This window comes from Curcuma longa, chromosome 5 (genome assembly GCF_044706935.1).
Source record: "Curcuma longa cultivar G26 ecotype Majalengka, Jawa Barat chromosome 5, ITB_CL_G26_1.1, whole genome shotgun sequence".
Taxonomy (NCBI): Eukaryota; Viridiplantae; Streptophyta; class Magnoliopsida; order Zingiberales; family Zingiberaceae; genus Curcuma; species Curcuma longa.
In genome coordinates this window covers 7866589-7891130 of record NC_133865.1, presented here as the reverse complement: position 1 = coordinate 7891130, position 24542 = coordinate 7866589, and the positions used below count along the sequence as shown (strand labels likewise).

At 36.9% G+C, this 24542-nt stretch overlaps 3 protein-coding genes across 3 annotated transcripts; all 3 read left to right on the top strand.

Moving 5' to 3' along the window:
• Positions 1 to 3170: 3170 nt before the first annotated feature.
• Positions 3171 to 7643, top strand: LOC141828984 (phosphoinositide phospholipase C 4-like). The gene is made up of 9 exons (XM_074716379.1): positions 3171 to 3515; positions 4628 to 4824; positions 5083 to 5218; positions 5292 to 5558; positions 5631 to 5920; positions 6165 to 6282; positions 6897 to 7049; positions 7120 to 7206; positions 7280 to 7643. Exons 1-9 carry the CDS (start codon positions 3198 to 3200, stop codon positions 7571 to 7573), a joined length of 1860 nt encoding a protein of 619 aa, XP_074572480.1. The 5' UTR covers positions 3171 to 3197; the 3' UTR covers positions 7574 to 7643.
• A 1199-nt stretch (positions 7644 to 8842) lies between these two features.
• LOC141829709 (protein RETICULATA-RELATED 5, chloroplastic-like) lies at positions 8843 to 17660 on the top strand. Its single transcript, XM_074717236.1, has 7 exons — positions 8843 to 9505; positions 11175 to 11304; positions 13142 to 13672; positions 14403 to 14510; positions 14716 to 15261; positions 16585 to 16707; positions 17041 to 17660. The coding sequence occupies exons 1-7, from the start codon at positions 8868 to 8870 to the stop codon at positions 17263 to 17265; spliced, it is 2301 nt and encodes a 766-aa protein (XP_074573337.1). The 5' UTR covers positions 8843 to 8867; the 3' UTR covers positions 17266 to 17660.
• A 646-nt stretch (positions 17661 to 18306) lies between these two features.
• LOC141829437 (uncharacterized) lies at positions 18307 to 22773 on the top strand. The gene is made up of 4 exons (XM_074716898.1): positions 18307 to 18619; positions 18703 to 18868; positions 21182 to 21309; positions 22095 to 22773. The coding sequence occupies exons 1-4, from the start codon at positions 18524 to 18526 to the stop codon at positions 22551 to 22553; spliced, it is 849 nt and encodes a 282-aa protein (XP_074572999.1). The 5' UTR covers positions 18307 to 18523; the 3' UTR covers positions 22554 to 22773.
• Positions 22774 to 24542: the final 1769 nt, after the last annotated feature.

Genomic DNA, 24542 nt, shown 5'->3' with positions numbered 1-24542 from the left:
AGATGATATCCATATTGACAGGTTCCAAACATCTGAAACACCTAGAACCGTAAGTGGACCATGTTAAATGGATGAAATTTCTATGAGTTCAGTTGCTCGAAAGGCTTTTAGGTGTCTGAAACTACCATGTAAGTATAACGGTTAGATCGAGTTGAAAGCTATCAGTAGACTGAAGCTCGAAGAATAAAATAACACACATCCGAATTTATTGTCGTTCAATTTTTTATAATTCGCATGCGTAACTGTTGTACGATGCTTCTCTACCTCTAGATAGATTTTTATATCGATCGAGTCTTGAACCTATCATATGGGTCTGTCGTCTCCATCACATCAGTGATCATGGAGATATCATGTAAGGATAGTTTTTCGAATTTAGTTACAAGAACTCAGATAGACTAGAGGACTTATCGAGAGGTCTCAATAAAATTGAACGTCTTAGTCAGAAAGTAGACTGAAAGTCTCGATCAAAAGGTCAGGTCTAAACCAGACCGGAGGTCTCGGCTTAAGAGAGGCCACGTATACACTATTCCAGAGTATCTCTCACGCGGAACGTACAAGTAAAGGTCCCTTGGTATAATAGCGACACAAGTCTATTCATTAATCCTCCGAATATATTCGTCCTGTTCCATTGCTTCCTTCGTGCGCAAGTCTGCGTTCATTCTAATTAACCGCTGACGCAATCGATGACTTGACTCAAGACGACCTCGTGTCGATCGGACGCTAATGGTAATGGAGGCCGGTTAATTAAATTATTTATTAATGAAATGGAATAATAATAATAATTATTATTATTATTTATTCTCAACGGTCGAGGCAAATCGCTGAGAATATGAAAATGCCTCGGTGGTTCGCTTGTGGATTCGTGAAACATGCTTCATTCCATCATCCAACGCACTTTTAATAAATGAATAAATAATTTATTTTTATTTTATTTATTTTTATTGTTCCGGGGATAAACCAAGGGTCTAATCAGGACTTGACTTGTGTCTTAAACTGGTTTCTCCCTGAAGGGTCCGTACACCCAGTTAGAGCCCCCCCCCCCCCCCCCTCCGGCTCCTCATATCCGGCAGGTGCCTAGCCGGATCCTCATATCCGGCAGGTGCCTAGCCGGATCCTCATGTCCGGCAGGTGCCTAGACGGATCCTCATGTCCGGCAGGTGCCTAGCCGGATCCTCATATCCGGCAGGTGCCTAGCCGGATCCTCATGTCCGGCAGGTGCCTAGCCGGATCCTCATGTCCGGCAGGTGCCTAGCCGGATCCTCATGTCCGGCAGGTGCCTAGCCGGATCCTCATGACCGGCAGGTGCCTGACCGGCTCCTCCTGTCCGGCAGATACCTAGCCGGCTCCTCATGACCGGCAGGTGCCTGACCGGCTCCTCCTATCCGGCAGGTGCCTAGCCGGATCCTCGTGTCCGGCAGGTGTCTAGCCGGATCCTCCTATCCGATAGGTGCCTCGTCGGATCCTCTCATCCGGCAAAAGTGTGTCCGGATCCTCCCCGCCAGCTAGAGCTTTATATGCTCCACCTGTACCACAGCCGTCCGACCAAATCTTCTCACGCCTACGACAATTCGCTGGACCCGTGCACCTGTCTTACTTACATTTGTCAATAGATCCTAGTTCACCTCATCATTATTCTCTGACAGGCCCACGCCCCCTTTAATTAATACCATATCCCCGCTGAATATCCCAACAGTGACTAAAGATAGCTTTATGAAACGATATGACAGCAAGATTGATTATCTCTGCCACCTCATTAATCATGAGAAGACTTATCTTAAATGCTGACGTGACAGGTACATTAATAGTCCTTCTATAAACCGACCACTCCCCCCTCACAGGTATCTCTCTGGTTCTTATTGGCAACTTACTAGAGTTTCGATTATTCTCTACTGTTTATCTTCCTCCTTCTTCCACTGCCCCTAACTTGATCGTCGGAGTGGTCGCGCCGGGGCAACACCCGGCCTTCCTACTGACGGTTGTTGTGCTTGCAGGTCCGGTGGTCCTCAAGCTTCTCCTTCTTCTTCTTCTTTTCCTTCTTCTTCTCCGCTGACCCCACCTTACGGCGAGCTAGGTCCGGTGACGTGTCCAGGATCTATTCTCAACCGGAACATTTATTAATTTAGATATATTGAATCAATATCGATTCGAGCCGTCAAGATAAATTATAAAACATAAATAAATTTTGACGAATGAAATTATTAAAGTGTAATGTGTCTGCCCCTCATTATCTAAAGAGTCTGTTCCATCTTTTTGATCATCGCACTATAGTCTCGATGACACAGTAAAATACAATAAAGATGAATCAAGTGTTGTTTGTTAATTGACTGATGATTCAGACAATTTATAGATAATGTGATAAAAGATGATTTTATTCATCTCAAACGGTTTAATATTGTCAGTTCTACAGTATGATACAGATAAATAAATTAAGTATAGAATAAACTTCTAAATAGAAGAGTATTCCGACTTCAATCAACGATTCAATCATTTTTCAATAAAAAGATAAAATTCATCGTCCAACTTCTCATATGGTTGATTTTATAACTATTTATGAAGAAGATAAATACCTACGATTCAACTTGTTCGTGAGATTCTCATCAACAAGTGGGAAAGAATTGCTTTCCCACTTTTCAATTCATTCCTCACAATCAAAGAGGACACCGCTCTATGTTGCAGAATTATCAAAAACACACCTCATTTTTTATTTTTTTCAAGATTGCTCCTCTTGCTCCTATATAGTCAACAATTATAGTTCATGTAATTATATATGATTAAAATTGTAATATTATGCATCATTAATTTTAATTAAAATTACTATATGTACCTATTATATTTGATCAAATTTACATAATATATTATTAAAAAATTCAGTATGAAATAATAGTTTTAGTGTTGATTTGGGAGAAGAAGTTTAGAGCTTGGGGGAAAAAAGAGGAAAGAAGGACCTTAAAGATGATAATAAAATTTATAGGAATGAAATTGAAAAAAAAAGAGAGGATAAAAAATATAAAAAAGAAAAATAAAAGATGCCTCCTCCGAGTCGTCTTTTAAATATTTATATAAAAAGGAGCTTTTTTAAATATAATTTAAATATTTAATTTCTTTTGACCTGAGTATCCTTTAAAGCATCGTCGTGGGGGAAGCTCAGAGCTGGGGAAGGAGACGTGGTGGAGAGGAAGGGGGAGATCCTTCTGGAGATGAGCAGCTACAAGTGCTGCATTTGCTTCACGCGCAAGTTCGCCTGCAGCGCGGCGGCGCCGCCGGCGGACGTGAGGGATGCGTTCGCGGTTTACGCCGGCGGGGCGGCCTGCATGGGGCCTGACCATCTCCGGCGCTTCCTCGCCGAAGCGCAGGGCGAGGCGGACGCCACCCTATCCGACGCAGAGTGGATCATCGACCGCCTCCGCGGCCGCCATCACCGCCTCCCGGCCGCGCTCGCTCGCCTCAGCATCACCCTTGAAGACTTCTTCCACTTCCTCTTCGCCGATGACCTAAACCCTCCTCTTGGGCCCCAGGTTCCATTTTTGTTGATTTATTCGAAATACTTCCCCCTTTAATCTTCGCAGGCTATGTTTTGATTCTGTGAGCTACTGACAGAATCATCTCATGCTCTTGCGTGAACCAGAGTTTTCATTGATGAATTTTAGTCAATTTTCCGTTTTATGCGACGGGAAATTTTGGAGTAACAACAGATTATAGAGATTTAGTAACGATTCTTTAGTTAAATGTTCTATAGATTCTATCAGTTAGCACGAATTATGCAGATTGTGCTACAATTTTTGTTCCTCATCTGCTGACATCTTTGGTATTTGCTTGAATGCTCTGCTACGGCTTCTATGGATTTTTACTACTGAGTGCTATGTTCTTGAATCGCGTTTGAATAGTATTTGAGAACAAGCACAGTAAAATTGGATAAACCTACTACCGTACACCTTGTGTAAGAGAGCTCTTAATGCTTCCTAGTTCCTAGACGTCTCACTACACCGACGGAATCAAGTTTATATAACATGAGAGAAAAAGCACAGTAAAACTTGAATAGATCTACTACAAAACACCTTGTACAAGAGACCTCTTAATACTTCCTAAACATCTCTCAACATTGAGGAATCAAGTTTATACAATACGAGAGGAAAAGCATAATAAAAATTGGATAAACCTATTATCCATATACCTCTATAAGAGGGCCTCTTAATCACAACATCTAGAACTAAAAAAATGTCTTAACTGTTGTGAAATTCCAATTATGATTCTGTAGAATAATCCGGAATAATCCATTAGTGAGAATTATGTAACCATCATGAAATTCCAATTGCAATACTGTAGAATGATTGAAAAATCAGCTGAAAATCACCATAAAATTACCCCAAAGCCTTGGGGGCTTATGAGCTTTTCTAATGACATTATCAAAATTATAATGAACTTTTAGTTAAACTGATATTGGTTGGTAGAGATGGAAATTGACATTGATGATGAATTTGTTTTATTTATAGTGTACATTAATTTTTTTTATGGCCTTTAGTTGTATAAATATAATTGCTGCTATAGTTTATACCTCATCAGCTAGGATATGCTTATCTTGTCTAGCCAGTTAGTTGACATCACTCTTGGATACATTACCCTTCAACAGGTTCACCATGACATGAAACTTCCATTGTCACATTACTACATATACACGGGTCATAATTCATACTTGACGGGAAACCAACTTAGCAGTAACTGCAGTGATGCTCCAATCATAAAAGCATTGAAGAGAGGTGTCAGAGTAATTGAATTAGACATGTGGCCTAATTCTGCAAAAGATAATGTTAACATCCTTCATGGAAGGTAAATTTGATGCTTGAAAATTACATATATACAGTTGCATGCATCCTGATCCTGTTCCATGATTGTACTCTTAAAATTTAATGCTATCACAACCACATTTACTTAATTTGGAAGTTGAGGCAGTTGCGAACAGCTAGAATAATGAAAACAAGCTACTTGTTTGTAGAAGGAAATATTGAGCATTTTCAAATATGATTACTTTTATAATGGATAATTAAAGAAATTATACTTGTATTTCATTGTACTCGTGCTTTACAGGACTCTGACTTCTCCAGTGGAGATGATCAAATGTTTGAAGTCTATCAAAGAGCATGCCTTTTTTGCATCACCATATCCAGTGGTCATTACCCTAGAGGACCACCTTACCTCAGAGCTTCAATCTAAAGTTGCTAAGGTAAATCTTGTTTAATGAATATAAACTTTTAATTGTTTTTGTCTTAATTACCAGCTCAGTTCACATATGTTAGATGATCACCGAAACATTTGGAGACATGCTATATTACCCAGAGACAGATTGTACTGAGTTCCCGTCCCCAGAAGCTCTGAAGCACAGAGTCATTATTTCTACTAAACCACCTAAAGAGTTCCTTGAATCAGGGAAGGATAAAGACAAGGAAAACAATCCTCAAAAGGGTAAAGCTGAGCCTGAAAAGGTTGGTAAGAATTCAATAGAAGGAGAATCATGGGGAGACAACATTACTGATCTAAAAGCTCTGCATGCATCTAATGATGAGGTTAACACTGCTTTGATTATATTTTGTTCTAAAATGAAGATTTAAGTCTTGTACGTCTATTTCCCTATCTAGCTGCAAGGCACAATCAAGATATATCACTTCAAACCTGAACTGAATGCCAGTAGCCACAGTGAGAAAGAATCAGATGACAGTGATGATGAAGAAGATGATGATGATGATCAGAATCAACTTCAGCGGCACTCAGAACCTGACTATCGAGGCATCATAACCATTCATGCTGGAAAACCTAAAGGGCGGCTGAGAGATGCACTTAATGCTGATTCTTTATATGTAAGGAGACTTAGTTTGAGTGAGCCAAAGTTTGAAAAGGCAACAGAGTCTCATGGGCCTGAACTCGTAAGGTAATTCTAGCAATAAAAACATAAATAGGCAAGCATCAATTATTGAATAACAGCTAAAGCATATAGACCACAGAATAAAGTACAAGAAAGAACCGGTTTCTTAAAAAACAAAGTTTAGTTTGCCTATAGATTTTTTACAATTGCTGTACTAGTGAATGCTATTTTGATACAAAATCATATTACACTGGAGATACATAAGCATTTTGTATATTTGCTCCTTCTTCTTTTTCATTTGCTCAAATAGGTTTACTCGGAAGAATATTCTTAGAATATACCCAAGAGGCACACGTTTTGATTCTTCTAACTACAACCCTTTGCTTGGATGGATTCATGGTGCACAGATGGTTGCATTTAATATGCAGGTATGCTCCTTGCTTATTGTGCAATATCTCAATTTTTTCCTGTGGATGTGTAATTTCATCTTCACGGCTGTGGTTGTATGGTCTTTTGAGATAATGTTATTAATATATGACCCTATATCATATACTAGCTGGTCGTGCAGTTTATTTGATGTAACTCAGAAATAATGGACAAGGGCAACAAGATAAAAAACCAAACAGGAAAGACCAGTGTGATTGGTCACATTTCCTTATTTTTTTCTAGTTTCTCTTTGTTTATCATGTAGTTCTAATATTTTCATCACTTTTTGCCTTAATTCTTCTATCTACACCTTTGATGTTTGGATTCTGTTAAATCCTTTTTTTTTACCATTTACTAGAGCTTTAATTGTAACGACAAATCTCAACACCATGTAAATATATAGATCTTGATAGAAACTAGTGTAATTGCAAGGGAGATTTGATATGGATTGCCACAAACGAAATAACTCGGTGGGGCTACTAGTTTATTTTTGTCTTTCCATGTGACATGTTCCAAACATCTAAATAATTATATTATTTCAAGTACACAGACAATCAAAATAAAAGCCAAATGGACAAACTGAAGAAAGTATCACTCTGTTCTCTCCCCTTGGCAGGGGTATGGCCGATCGCTTTGGTTGATGCAAGGATTGTTTAGAGCAAATGGAAGTTGTGGCTATGTAAGGAAACCTGCCTTCTTGATGAAAAATGATCCAACTGGTGACGTTTTTGATCCTAAAGCAAGTTTACCTGTGAAGACAACCTTGAAGGTTTGTAATTTCCCTATCTCTGCTAGCATTTGCATTTGCTAGTTTTCATGGACTTGAGGAATTATAATAGGTTAAGGTATACTTGGGAGATGGATGGCGCATGGATTTCAGTCCAACGCATTTCGACACTTACTCGCCTCCAGATTTCTACACAAAGGTAGGAACCCATATGAAAATACTACTTACTGAAGTACTATCTAAAATTCAAAGTAGTCATTTATGATCTCCAGGTGGGAATTGCTGGAGTGCCGGCTGATACCAAGATGAAGAAGACAAAGACAAAGCATGATAACTGGGCACCAGTTTGGGAAGAGGAATTCAGTTTCCCCTTGACTGTTCCAGAATTGGCTTTGCTCAGGATTGAAGTCCATGAGTATGATTTGTCTGAAAAGCATGATTTCGCGGGACAAACATGCCTTCCGGTCTGGGAGCTAAAGCAAGGAATCCGCTGCGTGCCGCTTTGCGACCGCAAGGGCGACAAATACAAGTCTGTCAGGCTGCTAATGCGCTTTCAGTTTGTGTGAAAAAGCATCTTCTCCAGCATAGTTGAACAGTAAAAGGCTCAAGTATAGTTGCAAGTCTCTCAATGAATATGTTCGCAAATTCATGAATCAAATATTGTTAAGTTTGAATTTGATTCGATAATAATTTCAAACTGGAAATCAGATTCAAACTTGACTCATTAATTTAATTGAATGATTTTGATTTTTTTTACCTAAATAGTTCACTAGTGACTTGATTCATTTACCCTTCTAACTGTCAATTTGCGTGGAACTAGTGAGGGGGTAAATAAATTGAAATTAATTTTTAAAATTTGAATGTAAAATAATTCATGAATCGATCAAAATTAATTAATACATATATTAATTAATTGAAAAGATTAATCAAAATGGCTGCAATATTAATTTGATTAATTAATATCAATCGGGCAGTATTTTTGATTAATTGATATATACACATGGATGAGATAAAAATTCTTATGATTTAATTAATTTTAAAGATGATGAGTCCAAATTTTCCACCACTGACTGCGGATAAATCTGAAAACTCGTTAAAGATGAAATCAACTTGGTGAATGGGTCTCAAGTGAATCCATCATCTCAATGGTGGTTTCATCGGTCGAACTATTTACGATTAAATCAATTTAGTTGGTCACGATAGAAGAGATTATTAAGATTCGAATTCTTATTCTTTTTTATAATTCTATTCCATTGTAACCAACTCAGTTATGCCCGAGAATAATAACTGACCCCTGGATCACGAATACATGTACTGCATTGGAACACATGAATGCTGCCCTGGCCAGTCACTACAGGAGTTGTTGGAATGAGGTGGCAACCTCATCCTCTATCACATAAGACTCCAGTTCCTGTACCTTTCAACCCTCGTGTCAATAAATAAATAAATTTGATTTGTCAATCCGATTAAAATTAATTTAAAAATATTAAATTTAGATCGAATTCTAATGAAAATTTTATATTGAATTTAATTCCAAGAGGATTCGAATTAATAATTTTTTATAATATTTTTATTTCCATGCCTTCGAATTCACATCCCTACTCTATCTAATTCTTGGACACTATTCAAATGATATAATTATTTATAGAATAAATTATATTATAATAAAATAAATTTATTAAGTAAATTATTGTTGAGATGAAAAATATAATAACTTTGAAAATAGGGTAGTGTGTTTTTTTAGGGACGCCCCTGTTATTAAGTAAATTATATAATGTTGGGTCAGTTAGTTAGGCCGGGGCAGTCCCTGGCGGGCGATACGGAAGGGGGGCAGGTCCGAGCGGATAACGGGCAGCCGAAATGATTGCCCACGCCCAGAACATCGCCGACCTCGCGTCCTCGTTCCTTGCCCACCGCCGCCCTCCTCCTCGCAGCCGCTTTGCCCGCCACTTTTCCTCCGCGAGGTTCCTCTCTCCGAGGCCCGCAGCACGAGCACTCCGCCACGACGCCTCGGGCGATGATGGGGACGGCCAGGCGGCCGTCACCGCCAAGCGGCGGGAGTTCTTGCTGTTGCCCTCCTTGGCTTTGGCTGCGGGCTTCCTCTACTCGTTTTCGTCTGCCGCCGCAGAGGAGAAGGCCCCCCAGCCGCCGCCCGCCCCGCCCGCGTCCTCCGTCGTTGACGAAGAGACAGTGAAGGAGAAGGAAAATAAGCAGGAGGAGCCGGAGATTTTGTCTAGGATTTATGACGCGACGGTGATTGGGGAGCCGGAGGCGGTGGGGAAGGACAAGAGGAAGTTGTGGGAGAAGCTGATGGGCGCTCGCGTGGTGTACTTGGGGGAGTCCGAGATGGTGCCGGATCGGGACGATAGGGTTTTGGAGTTGGAGATTGTCAAGAATCTTAGGAATCGTTGCTTGGAGCAGCAGAGGACCATATCCTTGGCTCTCGAAGCTTTTCCTATTGATCTCCAACAACAGCTAAATCAGTTCATGGATGGAAGGTTAGGTGCTAGCCATTGTTCTGCGTTTTAGTTTTGAAAGTTGATTAATTCTCCTATCGCGTAGCAATTTATGACTTCGTTTACTGTTTTCTTTCATTTTCTTCTTGAACTAAGCATTAATTTCTCAATTTTGATAAGGTAGTTCAAAGATGATTTTTTTTCTCTCCCTTTTTCTTCCTTTTTTTTTGGAAAAAGAAAAAGGGAGAACAAAATCATTCAGCCTACAAGAACAGTATAACAATGGGCGAGCAAAACGGAGAACAAGTCAATGAATCATGGCCCAAGGAAGGCCAGAAATAAGTTATCAAGGAGCCTAACTATACAAGGAAAAAGTTCTCCGATCTATGTAAGGCCAGGAGGTAAAAAAAAAGGTCTGAGTTTTAGCTTAGCAAGATCATACGTGAAGTGACGTAACCCAAGACGTCAGCAAATCTAGCAAGCAAATGACTTTTTCTGGAAATTGACATCGTTTCTATCTGTTCCTATCTGTCCAGATCAATGAGAGCCACACCTGAGAAAAAGTATCCGCAGGGGCTCTCCTGGCAATAATAAGGATGCAATGTCCCAGATAGAGAGGGTGTCCATCGACAACCATGAAGATGTCAAACTGGTACCATCTGGCAACCTTCCTTGGTAAACAGACACAAGAAGAACAGATACTAACTAGTTTCCTCCTCAACCGAACAAAGGACACAACTAGTCATCTATCCTGGAAAGAGTCTCCACAGAGTTGATTTTCCTTTGAAGGATCAACCATGACCAAATGTGACACTACCTCGGAGCATAGGAGAGCCAAGAACGGAATAGGGATCATCTTTGGTGGACAATCATCCAAGATGGTGATCAGTGGATAGAATTGTTATCTCATCGAATTGGATGAATGGAGAAAAGTAGGTCAATCATAGGTTTTTTTTTTCATCTTAGTTTGTTTTCCCCCCTCTTTGTTCCCTTCTTTCCTTCCTTTCATTCGTTCCTGCTAGCTTGCTTCTTTGCTTTCTTTCTTTTCTTATCTTCTACTGGAGCATATGTCCACTGTGGAGACGAAACCTATCACACAAGATGCGAGTCTTCTTTAGTTTTATATATTTTGTAAATTTATTATGAGGAATGCTCACTCTACTCTTACTATCCTAACTAAGCTGAATAAGGCAATGAGTCAACTGTCTGTGAACATAACACTTGTGTTATTAGGAAATGAACCGAGCTGATAGTTTACTGATAGTGAGGTTCAAATTATCATTGCTCAAGTACATAAGGTATGGAAGTTAATTCAGCAGTGCATTATGCAAGTCGACTTGCTTAGAATTGTGAGGATTGAGGGACCATCAACCAAGGTTTTAAAAGGTGTTTGCATGAAGAGTTTCTTGTATGTTTTCCTTGTATAACATTTGTTTCCATTTGTTGCCTTCATCTTTCTTATCTAGAAATCAATTTGTAGAAACTATATGCTCATGTAGTTATTAATTATGGAAAAAAAACTAGCAGTGTTTTCATTAGTCTTGTGGAGTTTGATATGACTGTGACATTTATATAAGTCAATGTATTATCATACATCAATTCCTACTTATTGGAGAGGTGATGCTATAACAGAATTGAAAGAGGAAACTATTATGCATCATTATCATTGTTACTTTGTTTCATACTTATTAGAGAGATGATGCTATGACAGAATTGATGGAGGAAGCTTAAAAACCTACACTTCCCATTGGCCATCTGAACGCTGGCAGGAATATGAACCTCTCCTAAATTATTGTCGTGATAATGGAATTAGGATTGTTGCTTGTGGTACCCCACTGAAGGTAATACCAAACGCATATACAAGATACACATTTGGTAATCCGAAATTTATGACATCAATGCTTCTTTCAACTTATATTCCATGTAGACATCTACCTTTTTGTTTTTGTTCAATTTTGAAGACCATATGTATATTTGCATTCAAGCTTTTATCATTGTCTATTGAAATTAGCCATTTTTGTTATTAGCATATTTTAAATATATCATATTCCTTCAAATGTATTGAAAGCTTTGCTTGTATATCATCTTTACCCTTTTTTGCTTCAATTATTGCCTAATCTTAACTGCCATAGCAATCCTGATAGTATGGTTTATTTGCATTATTTTACAACATACCTGGCTTGAAACGTCTCCAATGAGGGGTTGCAGTCTCTAGTCAGGCTACAAATGTCAACTATCAAGTGATGTGATATGCCAGATTTGGTTCAATTTTGAATTATATTTCATGCTGTCGAAACAGGCAAAAAATAACACTTGGTGAGTTTAAAATGTCAAGGGTAACACCAAGTTAAGATTTGAAAACAAACTGAAAGTAGATATATAAAATTGGTCTATATCAAATTTTTGTCTACTTATATAGGCTATACTACTTCAACTCATGAAGCAATCCAGTTTACACTAGCGATAACTAGTAGTTGCTGATTCACTAATGTCTTGTTGACTAATTTTGTTGAATTATGTATAAATATAGGGTTCTGTTACAATGATCTTTTAGTGAAAGCAGCAGTTAAAAAATGGCAGGAACTTTTAGTTGTTACGAGTGATGGTTCCATCTTTAACAGAGGGAATTTAGTTTGCAGTCAGACAAAATAATGCACCTTTGGTTAAATATGGCATAACTAAACCATAAAGTTAGTGAATGGAGAGAATCAATTTGATCAGATTTTTGCATGAATAGCAACATCATGGTTTAAGTTAAGTTGGTTTGAAACTTGTAAGACTATTACTCAACCTTCTTGGGTACTTTTAATGTCCTATCTAATTAAATCTGCTCCTCATGGTCTTAGAATTTTTTGGTGTCTACTTTAAGAAATCCTACTTAACTAAATCATGCTTTGATCATCATTTTTAATTTAATTAAATCCACTATAGGGAAATTCTATTTTGACATATCACAAATGATACTTACTTGAAGCATATACAATTTGTCACATAAAAGTTATCTTCACATCAAAGCTATTCCTGTTTCTCTCTTCTTTTAGCATTGCCATATTCCTTGTTCTCTGTTAAATGACATCTACACATCAAGATTTGAAGTTGACTACGAGGGTCTAGTCGATGATGATTGTCCTATTGCCAAAAATAATTAATTATGAAATATCCTATTCACCATTGCATTTTAATGCCTAATTAAATGAATGGATAGCATGTAGCATTTTTGTCATGGTAAGATATGAAACAACAGTTTGTAGTTATAATTAACAATTGATATGTTCCATTGATCATTTCATAGTAATCAATATCATTTTAAAATCTGTATAATTTAGGATGGATTTTTTTTTTTGAGTAAACTAGGAATCTTTAACCTATTTATGATTGCTTAACTGAATGTTAGATGCACAATTTGAAAATTTACTAAATGAGTCAATAAAAACATTGATTTGACAACCTTGAAGAAAGTTTATACATTTCTTTTTACTGGCTGTATTATTGTTCTCTTTTGAATTTAATTTATATATTTTACTGTTAGAACTCAGTTAATTGCAAAACATTATAACTGCTATGACTAGTATTTGCTTCAGGGATATGATCATATGGATATTAACAATTTATAGGTATCTGTTCGGTTTATGTGGATACATCAAGGAGATTGTTGTGTTTTCCTTCTGAATGTATCAGGTACTGAGAACTGTTCAAGCAGAAGGCATTCGAGGCCTTAGAAATGGAGAGCGGAAGTTATATGCTCCTCCAGCTGGCTCAGGCTTCATTTCTGGCTTCACTTCGAGCACTGGCAGGTCACTGATAGACAGCATTTCTTCAAGTCCATCTTCCCTTTTTGGTCCAAGTTCATACCTATCTGCGCAGGCAAGAGTTGTTGATGATTATACAATGTCCCAGAATATCATTAAAGCTATTACAGATGACAGTTCACTGGGGATGCTTGTAGTTATAACTGGTGCAAGCCATGTAATTTATGGATCAAGAGGAATAGGAATTCCTGCTCGAATATCGAAGAAACTGCAAAAGAAAAATCAAGTTGTGATACTACTTGATCCTGAAAGGCAGCAAATACGCAGAGAAGGTGAAGTCCCAGTTGCTGATTTCTTGTGGTACTCTGCTGCTAAGCCTTGCAGTAGAAATTGCTTTGATCGTGTTGAAATTGCTCGTGTAATGAATGCAGCAGGGAGGAGACGTGAAGCTCTACCTCAGGTAGTTTATTGATACATACATTTGTTGCCCTTCATAGGACTTTAAGGTGGTGTGAGACAATAAATTTATTATTTATTTAACTGTGTAAACTGAAGTTCGGTGCATTAGTTGTTGACCTGGACAGCTTTGAGGTTGAATTCTATAGCAAAGTGAGAATTTGGCTTGATCTTACTTAGGCCTTGCTATAGAAACTTGTCCACTGAACCTCACCCATGGAAGATTGACATTTAATACAATATGAACCTCATTTTTTTCCTTTTTGATGCATACCTCAGATAATTATTTGTTACATAATGTTTTTTGTTGTCACTCTTGAAGCCAGTTTTTTTTGTCCCTAACACAAGTTTTGATCCAAAGTGAAACTTCAGAGGAGACCTATGAAGATACCCTATGTTTTTTAAGGGCAAAGATGCAGAGCAATATACTATATTTCTTCCAAAAAAAACAACTGTATTATAATATCAGCACTTTTGGTCTTTATATACTCAATTATGCAATTAAATGTATATGTTATTTTTTCTAAATCCTATTGCCCCATTCAAGATGGACCAAGCCTAGAAGGAAATAGTTGTCTAGAAAATATCTTATTTCATTGGCTGGCCTAACCCATTGGTATTCTTTAGTTTTTTTTCTTCTGTTAGCTATAAAGATTACTTGAAAGTCCATTTGTCTATACCTTGAATGTTTATGCAGTTATATTGTTGATACTCTTTTTTTGTTCCTTGAACAGGACCTCCAGAAAGGATTGGACCTTGGAATTGTGTCACCTGAGATACTGCAGAATTTTTTTGACCTTGAGCAATATCCTTTAATCTCTGAACTCATTCACCGATTCCAAGTAAAACCTATATATCTTTCTCTTCCTTTTCTTTGTAATCCATGTTGTGTCCAATTTTCTGAATCAATGAGCATTATTTAATATTAAACAGATGTTATGATGTTTCATCTTTAATAAACTAGAAGTAATTGTGCAAGAATAGTGTAGATGCTGATGTTTTTGATTGTTTATAGTGATCTGTTCACATGATTTCTTGATTTTGCAGGGTTTTCGGGAAAGGCTTCTGGCAGATCCTAAGTTTCTACATAGGTTGGCCATAGAAGAGGCCATTTCAATTACAACAACATTATTAGCTCAATATGAAAGACGTAAAGGACGATTTTTTGAAGAAATTGATTATGTTCTAACTGATACTCTCAGAGGTTCTGTTGTTGATTTTTTTACAGTGTGGCTTCCTGCTCCAACACTTTCTTTTTTAACTCATGCTGATGAAAGTTCATCTTTGGAGAATTTTGATTTGTTAAAAGACCTACTAGGGTCAATTCCAGATAATGCCTTCCAAAAGAATGTTGTGGGTAGAGACTGGAATTTGAGTCATAGGTTTGCATCAGTATTCGTTGGAGGATTGAAACTTGCTGGTGTGGGATTTATCTCTAGTATTGGTGCTGGAGTTGCTTCAGATATTTTGTATTTACTTCGTCAAAGTTTGAGACCAGCATTATCTGTGAATAAACGCAAAAGATCTCCCATCTACAAATCAGCAATAATATATGGATGTTTTCTTGGGACTTCAGCAAATTTGCGGTATCAGGTATTTTGGCAGTTTTTTGTGTTTATTAAATCTGTAACCATTTGAATTCTTTATGCAACAACTTGCTCTTATCAATCTTGCATCATTCCTTCTATGAATGGATCACGTACTCGCTCCAGAGAGTATCAGGAATCTGCATGTGGTAATGATATTTGTAAATTGAGCTAAAACCACAAAACGCTATCCCACAATGATAGAATTGGCTGGGTTTTAACTGCTATATTTCACTTTTCTAATCAATCCTGGTTTAAGAGACTGATCAGAGTGATACTTAATGCAACCTCACTGCCATAATCAATAATCTACTTGATACTAGCATGGTTTGAGAAAAAAGTTCTATAGACCTTGAAATCATCAAAATCTCTTATATGTAACAATATGATCACACCTACTCAACTACCAAATATAAGCTTGATGGGTATGTTGGGTGGCTGGGTCTCTGTGAAGCATAGTACATCTCTTCATGATCTGTGAGAAGTTGCCTTTGATGTGATCTTTTTGACAAATTTTGTAGCATAATTACAATACCATCATCTTCTTCTCGCTCCTCTTATTCTTCTTCCTTTTTGCCTCCTCTTCTTCCCCTTCCTTCCTCCCCTTTTCATCAATGTTGAGACCAACTCATGTTGAAGAAGGTAAGTCCGATCAACATTGAAAGGATCATTTTGGCCAGCCATGCAAACCTGGCATCAAAATAGGTCTTAAACATTGAACACAACCATCATCCTGTTTGTGAACTTTTGGACGAGATGATTTGTCACAATCCAATCTCAGAAGTATCGACCAATAACTTGATAGATGTTAATTCACAGTAGGGCTAGATGCGGCAGGTTCATGGTTTAGCGAAGTTTTATTCCTATATCATATCATGAGTTTACCGAAGATAAATTTATGATAGAAAACCATGTATATCATGCTTGAGCCAAATTAAGGGCATCTGACTCAACATGATCGCTGAACCAACACAATCATATTGTGAACTTCGGATGAGGCAATTTTGCAAAATTTCAACCGAAGTAAATTTTAACTAATAACTAATTTATGGAAACTATACAATCCAAATTGTTTTAGACTAAATTAATTTGTAGACTCACACAACTTGCCATAAAATAAAGGCATCATGACCTTTGAGTCAAATATAATCAAGCTAGTTCACAAAAAATGACACTATTGATTTATTGTTGGCCATCAATTGGTCAATAATTGGTTTATATGAAAGCATTGTTCAAGATGATTTGTATCCTTATTGATAGCATTTTTCGAAATTTATCTTATTGGATAACTATGTTCATGATCTTTAATGCATACATCTGAAATATGCAGATAATTGCGGGGATAGTGGAGCACCGCCTTTCCGATTATCTGTTATCTTATGGCAATGGAACATTACTTGTTAATGCATTGTCTTTCACTGTCCGCACGATCAACTCATACTGGGGAACACAGGTTGATGATCCTTAACTCATAAATCAGTCTTGCCCTCTTTTATTTGCACATTTATTATTCCTTATATAACCATGCAAGAAACTATGTTTATCAGAACCTTCTAGTTTATAGTTACTCATTTTAGAGGCTAGAACAAAGTAACTAAAATGATCGATTTGTATTTTGGTACAACCTTCACTGACATTCACTGACAGTATGTAGGACCAAGATGAGTATTGGGTACATTGTGATGCTGAAAAGAATATCAGAAATCTTTATAGTGATTATAAAGAGCTTTAGTTTGTGAATGCTAGTTTCACATCATCTTCAATTGATTCTCCTTCATTTTTGCAGCAATGGGTCGATCTTGCAAGATATACAGGACTACAGATTCAAAAAAAGGAAGCCATCAAGGATCAGGTTGCAAATACATCCGACGTGCCACTTTTAGAATGCTCTGCAACACAAATAAACAACACGGATGAAAGCAATAATCAGGTGCAACTTTTAGAATGCTCCACGACAAAGATAAACAACATGGATGAAAACAATAATCAGTCAGGTGATACTCCAACATAATACATCAGCTACGATTGATCCGTGAAGATGCTTACAGGCACTCAGTATCCAGTACATGGCTGCAGTACACCACAACTTTGGTTTTTGTAGTTATTGTTTCCAGAATTAGCCGTTTTCAGTTAAGAAAATTGCACTACATGTCAAGCCTGAGTTTCAGAAACTATCCTTGGCAAAAGTTTGAGAAGAAGATGCACATAACACAAAGTTAACTGGAAATAGTTTGCTGCTTCAGAAACCAACACAATACCAATCTCCTACAGTGCTACATCATTTTTTTCTTCTTCTTTAGACTATTAAAGGCCCATTTTGAATAAGACATTTTGTTTTGAAATTCGACACTTGATCACCTAATCAACTAAAGTTTTATATATTTTGATGATGACACATTTGCTCAAGTTGATGCATGAAATACCAAACTTTTTGTGCAGGTGTATAAATCACATCTCATTTATTTCTTTGAATTTGAAAATAGCACTGGATGAGAATGTGCCTCAAAGGTATTCAATGGCTTTGATATTTATTTATATTAATTCATCCACTTACTATACATTTTAGTGTTTATTCTTAATTACATAAAAAGATATATATCTGATATGACTGGTGAGAAACTTCCGTAGGACCATTTATAACTATTTTTTTTTTAAATATTTATTCTTACATAAAATTATATATATATATATCCAAAATATGAGTATGTGCCCCAAAATATTCAATGAATTTTTGATATTCATACAGATTCCTCCATTGTATGTAATTTGCTTGGTACTTAGCTGTATTTGATTAAAGAACAATGTTTTTTAAAAAATATTAATAATTTTTTTGCCATATAACTTAACTTTTTAAAATATTTAATTAATTTTTCACATTACAAAGATATTTCAATATATTTTTAGATTTTTATGATATAAGGGCATATCGGAGATTTTAAAAAGATGGAGGGAGCTCTTTGTGATGTGATGCATTTATTCATTTTCTCTTATATGTTAGATAAGCGGATCCGGTTTGCTCCTATTAATCCAAACCCGTTTGGATCGGAAGATTACAAGTCTTCCGGCTCCAGCTCGTCGTCTTCGTTCGCACTTCAACAGATTTCTTCCTCGATCCATCCTCGAGAATTCGAGATCAATTCATCGGTGTTCTTCTCGTCCTTCGATTGGATTCGGCATCTTGTAGATTCGATCTGCAGTTAGACAGTGTGATGTTTCCCATCCTCAAGGCTATATCGTTTTGCTCTTTTAAGAGATTTTGATCGGAGGGCATGGGCGAGTTTAGATCTTTGGATGCGATTCTGTCACTGTGCTTTCTTTTGTTGGCATCCGTGGCTTCATCTCGTGTTCTAATTAACGATGTGAAGGTAAAGACTGTTTTCCTTTTCTATATTCCATCACGTCGTTCTTAAATTGTCCTTTACGAGATATATGATTAGTTCTTCATCAGGATTTGTCATCTTCGATCCCGAATCCGGTTTCTTCTCCATCGGCCGAGATACCTGCTCCAAACCCTAACAGTCCGCTTGGGGTCAAGGAAGTGAACGAGGCTTGTGATTCTTCACATGTTCTCTGTAGTGGAAATTTAACTGTTTGTCTTCTCCATTCTGAAAAAGGTAGCATCGGTTTGTCATTTTTTATTTTTTTTTCATGGTCAATTTATGTAAAGATGTTCAACTATGATCTTAAAATTGGAGTTTATAGCTTTAATAACAGTTATTATCCGTACCCACTTATTTTTTCAATGTTATCATTGCTTCCAATATATGCACTTGATACATGATTGTGTCCTCCCCCAAGAATTTGCTTCTGCAAGCGGAAAGAAGTCTTCTCATCTGTTTTATTTTGCGTTTTTTCTCCTCCATTCCAAAGTTTAACTACTTGAATCAAATAGTATATATATTCCCTTTAAAATGTTAATTCTAAATGTTCTGGTAATTTGTGTTAAAATACTTGCAAATTTTCAAACCACACACATATGATATCCCAAAACCATGCCCCAAAGTTTCGAAATGCCAAACTTCAGCTCCCACATTCTGCACTTTGATCAACTGCGCCATCATTATATCACTAATTGTGCACTAATGCGGCTGCCAAAATTGATCAAACCATCTGTAGTCTCATGATGAACTCTGGTGTGAGAAGGGGAGAATTTTTCTGAAATATTTTCAGATGTAAAGGGTAAGCCAGAGCTTTTCTCATTTTTATATTTAGGTAACAGCTTTACCGTTTCTATTCTCCTGATATTGTGGCTGCCAATGCTTGGACGAAGTCTGTTAAAATCTAGGCTAGCACCGACAGTGGACAGTACTATTAGTACTATGAACATGTAAATCATGTTTTTTTTCCTATCTTACTCTTCTACATCCTCCTAAGTTAGTGTAGTTTCATGATCTATGGGGATACAACAAAGAAGGTCCTTGGGGATGTCGTTGTCAATCAGTTGGATCATGTTTAACATTGTATCATTCTTGTTCAATGCAAGGGCATTGGTTTACTTCTGCCTCCTCATTGGGATCGTAATGGTTGTTGTAGCTTCTTGTGATGCCATTCTCGTAGTGCAAAGAAAAGCATTTTGCATAGAGAAGCATATGCAATAGATGAACAACTTGTGTATACATGTTATCATACAAACTTTAGTATCAATAGCTGAACATTTTGCATAGAGAAGCATATGCAATAGCAGGTTACAATCTGCAGGCATTTGAGTTCAAAATGAACAATATTGAACTTCCTAGTTTATTGAACATATAGAAAACGTTTCAAGATGTGCATCAGACAATCTTTTATCACTACTACATTATTTTCATATCTAATCAGTTTCTTGAAACCCTTTTAACTGCATTTCATCCACAATTGGTAAATGATAGCTGTAAACTGTAGCTTCACCAGGGTATTATTATGCAGCATATTTCTACACAATCATTGTTTTTCAGTTTACCAGCCTAATACATTGGACTTCAATTGGTCAAGAAATTTTTAGGGTGATGAAAGTTTACATTAGTGATATTGAGAGAAGCTTACATTAGTAAATGGACATAATGCTCATTGTAGAAGAAAATGATTGATTTTGACTGTTCACGTTGCTGCACCTATACCATTAGATTAGCACTATGACTCTATATCTGTATGCTCCCTGACGCGACTCTAGATCTGTATGCTCCTTGACGGACTACTGCTTTCAATTATTTTAGACACAACCATTCTCATTATGTGTTGCCATGTAGCCAATCTGCTGCTCTTGTTTGTACTAGAATTGAGAGCATGAAGTGAAGCAACCAGTTTGAGCCCTTAAATATCATCTCCATAATCAGAGTAAATCTATCAATTTGTCACTGCTTGGTGACTGTGTTGCTCCTCTGGTTTACAGAGATTTCTGCTGCCATAGTGATGCATTTCATAGTGTTTGGATAACCATTGATTTACTGTTGTTTCAACTGCATAATTCCTCAACAAGGATAAACACCATCAGTGTTGATGTGCCCTTGCAGTCACATAAAATCAACATTTTGATCTTCTATAGTGATCAAAGTCATATTATGATAAAATGGGAAAAAAAAACAAGAGAGCCTGAGAAATTCTAACAGCTGGATTTTGGGGTTGGGGGGGGGGGGATTAGGATAATTTATAACTTGGCAACAACCTAGACTAAGACGATTACTCAATGATAAAACTGGTTAACATACAGTGGATGTCGAGTTCTCTGCACTTGGTCCAATACTTTTATACACCTTTGAAACTCAAATGTTGAATTGTGGTTCGATGCTTGTAAAATTATCTATCTGATGAGTGCTCCTATAACACGAAGTTTTTATTGCATTTATCAATTAATATATAGTATTTCCTTTGAGTAAGCTGTGGAACTTTAATAGGTTAAACTATAAGATCCAGATTTTTCCATGCTTTTAATCTCTGGTTCCTCATTGCAGATCCCAAAAACTATTCCCTTGTAGTTCAAAATATTGGAGATGACACTTCTAATGTGAAAATTACAGGAAAACCTGCTTTTCCTATTACTTATGATAGCATTCCTCTGGCCAAAAATATTTCCAAGAAGGTTCACTCTCTACTCTCTTATCTCTATCATTTAGCTTGCAGCAATTTGTCCAATTTGGTTAGATAGAAGAAGATTTCTTTCATTAGCATTATACGATGGTAAAATATTTGCCATTTCTAGATCATTTTCCAAATTGCTTATCTGCCGAAGTGAAGATATTAGTTTTCTCCATAAAGCATGGATTTATAAGTAGTGAATACATAAAGACCATACTCAGCTTGAATAATTTGAATGCTTATTGACATGGTTTTAAGTGTCTATTGGTAATTGTTGCTTCGGCCAAAACAAGTTGTCGGAGCTCATTATACCTTGTGTTAAAAGAAAATAAATCTAAAGAATGTTTGAATTAGCTTCAGTTACGTTGTGTATGTGTACCAATGGAGCCAATTTATAAATCCATACAAAAAGTTATTGTAGTATATAGTTCAGAATCATTTATGATGCCACAATAAATAATAATAATAATAATGAACGAGAACAAGCTCGAGTAGTGGTGATATGGAGAATATATTTTATATTGTGATGCTTTTTAGATGAAAACAAGATAAAATTTATTTAAATATAAATGATGATATAATAGGAGATAGAGTCCAATGACATAAAAGAATCTATATAACTGACCTCACGATAAAGCTTGGTTGTTGTTATTGTTGTATGCTTTTTAGATCCAAAATTAAGAACCAAATGGAGCTGTGCTCTTGCTTCTAAGAATTTTCTTTGCTTTAGCCATCATGATTAGATTGTGGAAAAGGTTGAAGCTGACTTCTGCTAACTTATTCTCACAGATAGATCTTCAATTTGATGCTTCGAATGTCACGGAAATTTTCATAGATTCAAGAAACGGTGATTGCACTATTCAAATTGGAGCTCCTGATTCTGACTGGAATTTACAGCAGTTACTGTCGACTTATGAGATACGCCTGACCCCAATTTATGGTCTTTACCTTTTGGGCCTTACTGTGGTTGTTTCTGGAGCAACATGGGTTTGTTGCCGATATAGGAAGAGAAGAAACACAGACAGTTCTGGAATCCCATATCAGCAGATTGAGATGAGTGATCAGCCGCAGTCCACTGTAACGATGGACTCCAATGCTGTCGATGGATGGGATGACTGGGATGACAATTGGGATGACGAAGCTGCCACAAGGCCTGCAGAAAAACACACATCTACAAGTGTTTCATCAAATGGCCTCACTTCAAGGACACCGAAGAAAGACGGATGGGATTCTGCTTGGGATGACTAACTTTCAGTAGGTTTCACCTCTTGAAGAACAGCAGTAACATCACATGGAATTTGCATGAATGTTTGCGCTAAAGCTTCTGTTATAGTCCAGGTAATTTCAAGGAGAAGACGAAGTGTCTGCGATATTTTTGTACTCTAGATTCAGTTTGCATTTCATATATTCCTTTGGCTTTGTATCATCAATTAGACTGTTAAACACTATTGTAAAAGGTTTTCTTTAACTTGTCTCTTTTTGACATGTTCGGCCAATCGATGGCTCTGCCCAAGAATTAAACACAAATTACTTGTGTATATGTAAAAATTACGAAATCCGTTGGTCCAAGAGTAATGATGTAAACTTAATAGGATTGAGAATGTACAAATCAGTAGATCTTTGGATGTTCATAAGTTTTAGCAGTTTCTTGCCTGGAGAGTGATTGTTTCCTCCTCAACAATTAATCAATCACAGATATGACTCAGGCAAATCCCAGGTATTTCTTGTGAATTTTTTATTTCCCTTTTGCTATTTATTTTTGTTTCTTCATTTCTCACTCAATTTTCTGCACTTGTAGGTATCTAAGTCTTGCTATATTCGAGTCAAATAGGCCAAGTCAGTCAGATGGACTAGTCAGATCAATGGTCCAAGCAAGCAAGATTGGACCAAAGGAATCAATAAGTCAAGCGACTCGGCCAGTGTCAACCGAACAAATTGGGTGAGTTGTAAGGATATCTACTATAAAAATCATACAAATATATTTGGTGATCAATAAATAATAGACCATTTATTGAAAGTGTTGAACACACTAGTTCACCTAAATATAGTTGCCTTTTTCAATAGCAATCCTAACCCACATTGCACCTAAGTTCATCCCTTTAATTTTGTGTCCCCTTGATCCATGACTCATTACAATGTAAGGCTACCCACTTGACAAATATGACTAACCACCAAACGAACGTCGAAGATGACTAATCATCAACCACTTGGTCAACAATGCCTTAGCTAAAACTCATTTGCTGTTTCCTAACATAAAAACCTTACCACTAGAACTATTATTGATCATGCACAAAAGAGAAGGCCCTAGGTGTTTTAGCCCTAGGTGTTTGGCTAGCATGCAAGTCCTAAATAGACAAGAACAAGGAATCAACATTGTGGACAGGCAGGTATCAATGTCTCTCACTGAAGAGAAGGCCACTCTCAAAGTCTATGCACATAAAATGGATTTTACCTTTTGGATTCGAGCTCTGTGATCTTGACCTTTACCCCACTCCATTTCCTTTCGGCAATTAATTTGATCCTGTTTTTTTATCATTGAATGACTTATGCATGGTACAATTATTATGATTTCGATATCTGAGTTGATATGCTTTTGGAAGGCAGATTAGGAAGGAGCAGCTGCCTGCCCCACTGGAGACGCTTGTGGCAAGCATTTGCTAAGATGGCAAGGAGTAAACAACAGAGACTCATGTCGTTTGATGCTTGTTTTCTTTAGGCTTTGATGGCAAAGATGCTGATCATCGAGAACAATCTTGAAGTTGTTTACATTAGAGTCGAGGCTCACCTTCATCAACAGTTGGGGTGAGAGGTGAGCTTTTCTGAATCCTTTCTACTTAATAGAAAGCTTGCACTTCTTCGTGACATAAGATTCTACTAGTTAACTATGTTGCGAACGGAAGTAATGATTTTGATTTATCGTTTACATATATATATATACCTTGATTTCTCAGGGTGGTGCAGGAGGGTTAGCAAAAATTTGAATGTAACTTATCTATATCATAGTGTTTATTTATTATCCACAATTAACCAAAAATCATACTTAAGGATGAACTAAAACCTAATCTGATCAAATTCTACTCCCATATCAGCATTTTTATTTACTAAAATGCTGTGATTAACTAGTTTAGGATTTGTATTTTCATAAGTGGAGACACTTGAGGAGGAAAAAAAGAAAGCTTCTTGAACATTAGATGTCATAATCTCGAGTACCATTTCAACTTAGTTATATGCACACAT

Coding starts and splice junctions, on each gene's coding strand:
- LOC141828984 (XM_074716379.1), top strand. CDS start 3,198: ATGAGCAGCTACAAGTGCTGCATTTGCTTCACGCGCAAGTTCGCCTGC. Junction 5,559..5,630: donor TGCATGCATCTAATGATGAG/GTTAACACTGCT, acceptor TTCCCTATCTAG/CTGCAAGGCACAATCAAGAT. Junction 7,207..7,279: donor CTCCAGATTTCTACACAAAG/GTAGGAACCCAT, acceptor TATGATCTCCAG/GTGGGAATTGCTGGAGTGCC.
- LOC141829709 (XM_074717236.1), top strand. CDS start 8,868: ATGATTGCCCACGCCCAGAACATCGCCGACCTCGCGTCCTCGTTCCTT. Junction 13,673..14,402: donor GACGTGAAGCTCTACCTCAG/GTAGTTTATTGA, acceptor TTCCTTGAACAG/GACCTCCAGAAAGGATTGGA. Junction 14,511..14,715: donor AACTCATTCACCGATTCCAA/GTAAAACCTATA, acceptor TTGATTTTGCAG/GGTTTTCGGGAAAGGCTTCT.
- LOC141829437 (XM_074716898.1), top strand. CDS start 18,524: ATGGGCGAGTTTAGATCTTTGGATGCGATTCTGTCACTGTGCTTTCTT. Junction 18,620..18,702: donor TTCTAATTAACGATGTGAAG/GTAAAGACTGTT, acceptor GTTCTTCATCAG/GATTTGTCATCTTCGATCCC. Junction 18,869..21,181: donor TCTTCTCCATTCTGAAAAAG/GTAGCATCGGTT, acceptor TCCTCATTGCAG/ATCCCAAAAACTATTCCCTT.